Genomic DNA, 9763 nt, shown 5'->3' on the forward strand with positions numbered 1-9763 from the left:
TGTCCGGAAGGAAGGAAGGAAGGAAGGAAGGAAGGAAGGAAGGAAGGAAGGAAGGGAGGGAAGAGATTGGATTTATACCCCGCCCTTCACTCGGAGTGGCTTATAATCTCCCTTCCTCTCCCCACAGCAGACACCCTGGGAGGTAGGTGGGGCTGAGAGAGCTCTTTTGAGAACTGTTCTTGAGAGAACGGCCCACCAGCTGATGTTCCCAAACAGCCGTTCGCGCGGTTCGAAGGCCGGAGGAGGCCCACGGGCCACAATTTGCCCACCTCTACCCTGGCGGAGGGCAGCCAAACTAAACTCAGACGGGCACATCTCTGCACCAATGTTCCCTCTAAGCTGTGGAGTCTTGTGAGCAAAAATTCCACTTTGTGAGCGACTGGCATTAAAGTTGTGAGCAAGCGATTGGGCTCCTGCATAAATTAGTTTGCTCTGGAGCCATCCTCCCTGAGCGAAGGCAAAAATGTGTGAGCCGGTGGCTAAAAAACTGTGAGCTAGCTCACACTGACTCAGCTTAGAGGGAACACTGCTCTGCACCCACTCCCTTATTACCCACCCTGTTTTATGCACCCAGACCAGGAGAAACCGAATATTATGGAAGGAGGTAAAAACAGATTTTATACAAAAGAAACGAAAATACCATTGGGGGTTTTTTTTTGCCCCGCCCGTAACCAGCCTTCTATTGCACGCCCCCCTCCCCCACTGCCTCTTCTTCACAGTGTTATGTGTATTAGGCAGACTGAAAGAAAGGCTGTATAAATAAATAAAAGCTCTTCAACTGGAGGCTCAGGACCCGCTTCTCTCTCCCTCTGCCCTTTTCGCTTTGGCCGAGTATAAATAATGGATTTCCGACCCTCCTCGGGGGAAGAGCTCGCCTTTATGCCAGCCGGCAGGAGGCAGGCGCTTGACGGGTCAGAGGAATCAGCTAGATCCGAGCCTCGACGGCCGCGTCACTCCCACAGAGGAAGAGACGCGGGGCCGGCCGGGTACCGCCTTTTATCGGACCGGCGCCTGCTGTAGCACTGGCCAGGGAGAGCTTCAGAGCTGCAGCGAACCCTTCTAGGGGTGAAGATTTTAAAATTCATTTACAACAGGGGCGTCCCAGAGCGGCTGACAAACTCCTTTCCCTCCCCCTCACCACAACAGACACCCTGTGAGGTGGGTGGGGCTCTTTCCAGAACTGCCCTTGAGAGAACAGCTCTGAGAGAACTTGTGACTGACCCAAGGTCACACCAGCAGCTGCATGGGGAGGGGTGGGGAATCCAACCCGGTTCTCCCAGATTAGGGTCCGCGCACTTAGCCACTACACCAAACTGGCTCTCACACTTGGCCTCCATGCCCGGTTGTTGGCCCTCCAGAGGAACTGGTTGGCCGCTGGGTTGAGAAAGGATGCTGGACCAGATGGACCCCTGGTCTGATCCGGCAGGGCTCTGCTTACGTTCTTAACTGCTGGAACACACAAAGCTGCTCAATACCAAGCTGAAGAATTGGTCCATTTAGTTAGAGCAGACCACTCCGATTGGCGGTTGCTGTCATGGGTTCTCAGACCGAGCGAGACGCCTTTAATTGAGAAGGCGGGGACTGAACGAGGGACCTGCTGCATGCCAAACTGATGGGCAGAAGGTTCAGGACGGACAAAAGAAAATACTACTTTACACACAGGGAAATTAAGATTGGGATTCGCTGCCAGAGGATGTAGCGATGGCCACAGGAATAAGCAGTTTTAAAAGAAGATCGGATAGATTCATGGAGAAGAGGTCTATCAGTGGCTACTAGCCATGGTGACGGAGGGGAACCTCCATATTCAGAGGCACTAAGCCTCTGAATTCCAGAGCCAGGAGGCGACATTAGGGGAAGGCCTCGGCCTCTCTGCCCTCTTGTTGGCCCTCCAGAGGAACTGGTTGGCCGCTGTGTGAGACAGGAGGCTGGACTAGATGGACCCTGACTGGTCTGATCCAGCAGGGCTCTTCTGATGTTCTTCTCAGGGGAAGGCCTCGGCCTCTCTGCCCTCTTGTTGGCCCTCCAGAGGAACTGGTTGGCCGCTGTGTGAGACAGGAGGCTGGACTAGATGGACCCTGACTGGTCTGATCCAGCAGGGCTCTTCTGATGTTCTTCTCAGGGGAAGGCCTCGGCCTCTCTGCCCTCTTGTTGGCCCTCCAGAGGAACTGGTTGGCCGCTGTGTGAGACAGGAGGCTGGACTAGATGGACCCTGACTGGTCTGATCCAGCAGGGCTCTTCTGATGTTCTTCTCAGGGGAAGGCCTCGGCCTCTCTGCCCTCTTGTTGGCCCTCCAGAGGAACTGGTTGGCCGCTGTGTGAGACAGGAGGCTGGACTAGATGGACCCTGACTGGTCTGATCCAGCAGGGCTCTTCTGATGTTCTTCTCAGGGGAAGGCCTCGGCCTCTCTGCCCTCTTGTTGGCCCTCCAGAGGAACTGGTTGGCCGCTGTGTGAGACAGGAGGCTGGACTAGATGGACCTTCACTGGTCTGATCCCGCAGGGCTCTGCTTACGTTCTTAACTGCTGGAACTCACAAAGCTGCCCGATACCAAGCTGACGTATTGGTCTATTTAGTTCAGAGTAGACCACTCCGATTGGCAGCGGCTGACACGGGTTCTCAGACCGAGCACCCTCTTCCCCACTGTGTGAGACGCCTTTAATTGGAGAAGACGGGGATTGAACCAGGAACCTTCTGCATGCCAAACAAGAGCTCTGCCATTGAGCCATGAGCCCCTTCGTATTGCCTCCGGACATCAACTTCTGATCACTGCGGGACAGGCACAGAGCTGTCCCCTGACTAGGCTGGGAGACGATGCCATTGTCTGCCTCCAGGCATCTGGTTTTGGGTCGCCTGAAACTGTAGCAAATTCTTACGTTTTCACCACTACGGAGAAAGGATTTCGAGCACCAAAAATATCTCCAGACAGCCCTGGCGCGGCACACCCAAAGCCCACTGCCTCTTGCGGGAGAGGAATCGGGAAGGTACTAACGGGAAGGTGGCCGCCGTGGCCAGCTTGGCGTAGACGGCGGAACTGGGCACGCCGTGGACGTTGCAGGTGAAATGGAGCGGCGGCGGCAGGCGGTGCTTGTAGCAGAACTCGGCCGGCGAGAGGCCCCGCAGCGGCGACGTCTGCGGGAGATCCGACTTGGCAGCCATGAAGACGCAAGGGATCTGGCCGTCCATGTAGTGCTGCTGCGGAAGGAAGAGATACGGGGGGTTATTTCTTACGACGGGCACCCTCTGTGTGCGAGATTACCAAGGATCAAACCACTCCCTGTCTACTGATGTCTTTTCCGGGACCAGCCGTAGCCCACAGTTCTGATGGACAGCTCATTAGAACATAAGTTGCCATCAGGAGGTCCACCAGTGGGGCCAGACTTCCAGAAGCCCTCCCACTGTGGCCCCCCGAGGACCAAGAAGACAGAGCATCTCTGCCCCGGACATAAGAACATAAGAGAAGCTGTGTTGGATCAGGCCAGTGGCCCATCCAATCTGACAGTCTGTGTCAAACGGTGGCCAAAATCCAGGGGACACCAGGAAGTCCACCGGAGGGGCCAGAACTCATAGAATCATAGAGTTGGAAGGGGCCAGACAGACCATCTAGCCCAACCCCCTGCCCAAGGCAGGACCAGCCTAAAGCATCTCTGACAAATATTCAGCCAGTCTCTTCTTGAAAGCTGTCAGTGAAGGGGAGCTCACCACCACTCTAGGCAGCTGATTCCACCTTCGAACTACTCTGACCGTGAAAAAGTGTTTCCTAATATCCAGCCAATACCTTTCTGCATGTAATTTAAACCCGCTGCTTTGGGTCCTCTCCTCTGCTGCCAACTGGAACAGCTCCTTGCCCTCCTCCAAATGACAGCCTTTCAGATATTTAAAGAGAGCAATCATGTCCCCCCTCAATCTCCAGAAACCCTCCCACTGTGCCCCTTCACCAACCACTGCCCCAGGCATAAGAACATAAGAGAAGCCATATTGGATCAGGCCAATGGCCCATCCAGTCCAACACCCTGTGTCACACAGTGGCCAAAACTCAGGGGCCATCGGGAGGCCCACCAGTGGGGCCAGAACTCCAGAAGCCCTCCCAACTGTTGCCCTCCAAGCACCAAGAAGACAGAGCATCACTGCCCCAGACATAAGAACATAAGAGAAGCCATGTTGGATCAGGCCAGTGGCCCATCCAGTCCAACACTTTGCGTCACACAGTGGCCAAAACTCAGGGGCCCTCGGGAGGCCCACCAGCGGGGCCAGAACTCCAGAAGCCCTCCCACTCTTGCCCCCCCAAGCACCAAGAAGACAGAGCCTCACTGCCCCAGATATAAGAACGTAAGAGAAGCCATGTTGGATCAGGCCAGTGGCCCATCCAGTCCAACACTCTGTGTCACACAGGGGCCAAAACTCAGGGGCCATCGGGAGGCCCACCAGCGGGGCCAGAACTCCAGAAGCCCTCCCACTCTTGCCCCCCCAAGCACCAAGAAGACAGAGCCTCACTGCCCCAGATATAAGAACGTAAGAGAAGCCATGTTGGATCAGGCCAGTGGCCCATCCAGTCCAACACTCTGTGTCACACAGGGGCCAAAACTCAGGGGCCATTGGGAGGTCCACCAGCGGGGCAAAAACTCCAGAAACCTTCCCACTGTGCCCCCCCCCCCAGCACCCAGAGGACAGGGTATCACTGCCCCAGACAGTGTTCCATCTGTACCTCGTGGCTAATAGCCACTGATGGACCTCTGCGCGATATGTTTAACCTGGAACTCGGGTTTGGTTTGCCACGAACCAGGGGAGACACTCGCCCCCTCCACACCCCAGCCGGCCAAAAGTGGGCACAAGATTACCTTATAGATACTGGCACAGTAGTTGAAAGACTTGTAGTCCGTCACGTCGTACAGTAGGCAGGCCACGTCGCAAGAGGCGTCGGATACCTTCGTGAACTCCGCCTCTGCGTCCATCTCCTGCAGCTGGGGAGAAATCGAAGGCGATCACCCTCTTGCCCTAGGCAATTTCCCGGCTTTTTAAATATTCCCCAAAAGCTTATTAGGTGGGGAAAGGGAGAATAAGAGCATTTCTCTTGCAACAGAAATGCCCAAGGGTGTATTCACTGTCCAGTGATACCTGCAAATGTATTTGGGCACAATTCTCTGAATTGTTACCCGTAGCCCGGCCGTCTACAGCAGGGGTGTCGAACTAATTTCTTATGAGGGCCGGATCTGACAAAATGAGACCTTGTTGGGCCGGGTCATGTGCATCGGTAACGCCAGGTAGCGGAGATGTAAATTTTATAAAGCAGGTAGCGGAGATGTACATTTTATAAAGGACACAGGCAAACACAAAGATTTTTAAAAAACTTTAAATAACACATTTCCAGTGAGTTCAACACCCCTGGTCTACAGCTTACTGTCGCTGCCTTTTTGATTCCACTATGGCCTCCCTCATATAGACTGTATGTTTCTCAGGGGGGAGGAGGACGAAATGGCTGCCAGGCCTAAAAATGGATGCCAGCCTGACAGTTCCTTGTGTGTGTGGGGGGGGTAACTCCATAAGGAACAATGGAGCTGCCGTACCTCCCTGCCTACACTTGGACTCACCCCAGGGGCGGGGCCAAGGAGAAAGAGGTTTTTGGCTCCTGAGGGGAAAAGAGTCAGTCTCAGCCTGGTCTTCAGCCTGGGCGGCAGGTTCAAGGGAGAGTACAGGTGGGGCTCCTGTGACCAGAGACTCCGTGGGCCGTCCAGGCCACCACTGACCGTGGTGGGGAGCCAGGAGGGTGGCAGTACTGGTGGCCAGTCCTGAGGAGGAGGGCGGGAGTTTCTCTCCACAACGAGGAGGGGGAAAAGCAAATCCTGGCCTGAGGCCACAACCCACTACAGGGGTAGAGGGGGTGTGTGGGTAGGGACAGAGGAATTGCGTTTTTATCCTGTTTACTTTCTGTGCCCCGGTTGTGTTGAAGTGCCTGTGTTTATTTTCTGTGCCCAATATGTATATAGTTAAATAAACCTTCCTTTTTGAGGTTAAAAAGCCTGGTGTGCCTTAACCACAGGGTCCTCTCTGCTCTGCACGTTACCAAGGGCAAAGGGAGGCCAAGGAACACAAACAGGCCTAAATCTGAGGGGTTGCCAACTCTCCAGGGGGCGCCCAAAGATCAAGGTACCTGATTCGGAATTTAGTCAGAGGGGTCTCACTGTCCCTCAAGGAAGGTGGTAACTCAATTCAGTGAGTGGTGGCAGCGTTTAACGGAGAGAAATAGTCCCACCAGGCAGGGTGGGAAGGCCAAAACGGGCTTGCGAGCTACAGGATGGAGGCTCAGTCTCCCAGGGCTGAGGAAGGGTCCCCGTTTCACCACAGAGTGTATCGGGGTTGGGGTGGGGTGTTCCCTCTAAGATGAGTTAGTGTGAGCTAGCTCACACTTTTTAAGCCTCTGGCTCACACATTCTTGTCTTAGCTCAGGAAGGAGGGTTCCAGAGCAAACTCATTTACACAGCAGCCCAATCGCTCGCTCACAACTTTAATGCCAGGAGCTCACAAAGTAGGATTTTTGCTCACAAGACTCCACAGCTTAGAGGGAGCATGGGGGGGGGGAATCTCTCGAATCCAGCATCCGGGCTATAAAATCTGCCACAATCTGGTCGGCCTTCCTTTATCTGGCTACTCGAGCACATGTGGTAGTGTCGGACCTACGACCGGCGGGTGACAGACGCCCGAGACTGAAGCAGGAAACATGTTTTCCCTGAATCTGCATTCAAAGGGGCGCGTTCAAATACGTTTAAAGTGCCAATACTCAGAACGATGACACGCCGCTGCATAACAACCGCCCGCGGCCCTGAAATTATTTCTAAAAACACGTCACGCCGATATATTTCGGACGACGACCGTTTCCCAATCGATGGGTCTCGTTCCCTAGGTGATTTGTGTTCTAAATAGGTCCGCGTGGTCGTTGCGGTGACTGTCCTTATTTTTGGGACCCGTTTGGGGGAATCGGTGGTGAGCGTGGCCTGTTCCGCTACACCGCTGCGAAGACGGATTTCGCTGCAGTGAGCAGGTTCCTTATTAAGGCAGCCTCCCCAAGGGGGCCATTTAGGTAATTGGTCCGCACTGCTAACGGATCACAAACAAATAACCCGTCGTTTCGCTAACTTCCAAAAGAGAGTCTGGTCAATTAGTTGCTGTAGAGTTTCCGGGTTGTGTGGCCGTGGTCTTGGCACTGTAGAACCTGACATTTCGCCAGTAACTCTGACTGGCATCCTCAGAGGTATAACACAGAGAGACGGAGTACTCTCCCCACAAATGATATATGGAACACAAATACTTGCAGAGAGTAAACTTAAAGATCTAGAGTTAGTACAATCGAAATTTCTTAGAGCACTCTTCAACGCCCCAAAAGGTACTGCAAATTTGGGCTTAAGACAAGAAGCAGGTTTATCTACTGTTACATTGAATATTTGGATACAGAGGAGTAACTATTGGGTTAAGTCCCATCTGAATCCGGTGGGACTTATTCCTGATCTTTTGTCATCAACACCATATCCCCAATGGGCTCTTAGAGTAGTAGATAAATTGAAATCAATTGGGTTAGATCCTGAAAATTTGCTAGAGGGAGGGTTGCAGTACGCAAAGAACTTAATATACCAAAGATTTAAGGATATTGAAGCACAAAACGACTATGCAACCCTGCCTTCCTATTATAAGAGGCTAAAGCTGGGACCAAGTTTAAATGCCACATCTTACCTTAGACTCATAAAAAACCCTAACCATAGATGGGCATTTACTAGAGCACGGCTTGATGCGTTACCCTCAGCAGTACTTTATGGTAGATATACCCGGACTCCCATGCACTTGGACGACCAAGGGGTAAAAGGAGTATTGAAGGATGATAGGGAAATGGCTGAGAAGCTAAATGCATTTTTTGCCTCCGTCTTCACTGTGGAAGATGAGAAGTGCTTGCCCACTCCAGAACCACTGATTTCAGGAGGGGTGTTGAAAGACCTGAGTCAGATTGAGGTGACGAGAGAGGAGGTCCTAAAACTGATAGACAACTTAAAAACTGAAAAATCACCAGGCCCAGATGGCATACATCCGAGAGTTCTGAAAGAACTCAAATGTGAACTTGTAGATCTCCTGACAAAGATATGTAATCTTTCCTTAAAATCTGCCTCCATTCCTGAGGATTGGAAGGTAGCTAATGTCACTCCCATCTTTAAAAAGGGTTCCAGAGGAGATCCGGGAAATTACAGGCCAGTCAGTCTGACGTCGATACCGGGTAAATTGGTGGAAACCATTATTAAGGAAAGAATTAGTAGGCACATAGATGAACAAAACCTATTGAGGCAGACTCAGCACGGTTTCTGTAAGGGAAGATCTTGTCTCACTAACCTGTTAGTGTTCTTTGAGGGGGTGAACAAACATGTGGACAAGGGGGATCCAATAGATATTATTTACCTTGACTTCCAGAAAGCTTTTGATAAAGTTCCTCATCAAAGGCTCCTAAGTAAGCTCAAAAATCATGGGATAGAAGGACAAGTCCTTTTATGGATCAAAAACTGGCTAGTTCATAGAAAACAGAGAGTGAGTGTAGGTGGGCAATTTTCTCAGTGGAGGGTGGTAAGCAGTGGGGTACCGCAGGGATCAGTACTTGGTCCACTGCTTTTTAACTTGTTCATTAATGATTTGGAGATGGGAGTAAGCAGTGAAGTGGCTAAATTTGCGGATGATACAAAGTTGTTCAGGGTGGTGAAAACCAGTGAGGATTGTGAGGCACTCCAAGGGGATCTGTCAAGGATGGGCGAGTGGGCGTCAACATGGCAAATGGGGTTCAATGTGGCCAAGTGCAAGGTGATGCACATTGGAGCCAAAAATCCTAAATATAAATACACATTGATGGGGTCTGAACTGGCAGAGACTGAGCAAGAGAGAGATCTTGGAGTTGTAGTGGATAACTCACTGAAAATGTCGAGACAGTGTGTGACTGCAATAAAGAAGGCCAATGCTATGCTGGGGATTATTAGGAAGGGTATTGAAAACAGATCAGCCAATATAATAATGCCCCTATATAAATCAATGGTGAGACCTCATTTGGAATACTGTGTGCAGTTCTGGGCACCACACCTTAAAAAGGATATTATAGCTTTGGAAAAAGTGCAGAAAAGGGCAACTCGAATGATAAAAGGGTTGGAACACTTTCCCTATGAGGAAAGGTTAAAGCGCTTAGGGCTCTTTAGCTTGGAGAAAAGACGACTGAGGGGTGACATGATCGAGGTTTATAAGATTATGCATGGGAAAGAGCAGGTAAAGAAAGAGGTACTTTTCTCCCTTTCTCACAATACAAGAACTCGTGGGCACTCCATGAAACTGCAGAGCGGTCGGGTTAGAACGGATAAAAGGAAGTACTTCTTCACCCAAAGAGTGATTAACACATGGAATTCACTGCCACAGGAAGTGGTGGGTGCTACAAGCATGGACGGCTTCAAAAGGGAATTAGATAAGCATATGGAGCAGAGGTCCATCAGTGGCTATTAGCCACAAGGTATAGCTAGGGGCTCTGGGGCAAGTGATGCTCTGTCTTCTTGGTGCTTGGGGGGGGGGTCAACAGTGGGAGGGCTTCTAATGTCCTGGCCCCACTGCTGGACCTCCTGATGGCACTGGTATTTCTGGCCACTGTGTGACACAGAGTGTTGGACTGGATGGGCCTTTGGCCTGATCCAACATTGGCGTCTCTTATGTTCTTATGTTCTTAAATGTAGGAGCAGGACCAGGGTACTTTAATCCATCAGGGA

At 51.7% G+C, this 9763-nt stretch overlaps 1 protein-coding gene across 1 annotated transcript in view; it reads right to left on the reverse strand.

Moving 5' to 3' along the window:
- RHOT2 (ras homolog family member T2) overlaps nt 1-9763 on the reverse strand; it is a 39147-nt gene that overhangs the window by 2777 nt on the left and 26607 nt on the right. Inside the window, exons 16-17 of the mRNA XM_015419415.1 lie at nt 4835-4957; nt 2989-3191 (exon numbers count right to left, since the gene is read on the reverse strand). Coding sequence (XP_015274901.1) covers nt 2989-3191; nt 4835-4957 — 326 coding nt within the window. The remainder of the gene's footprint in view (nt 1-2988; nt 3192-4834; nt 4958-9763) is intronic.

This window comes from Gekko japonicus, unplaced genomic scaffold (assembly GCF_001447785.1).
Source record: "Gekko japonicus isolate JY-2015 unplaced genomic scaffold, Gekko_japonicus_V1.1 scaffold513, whole genome shotgun sequence".
NCBI lineage: Eukaryota > Metazoa > Chordata > Lepidosauria > Squamata > Gekkonidae > Gekko > Gekko japonicus.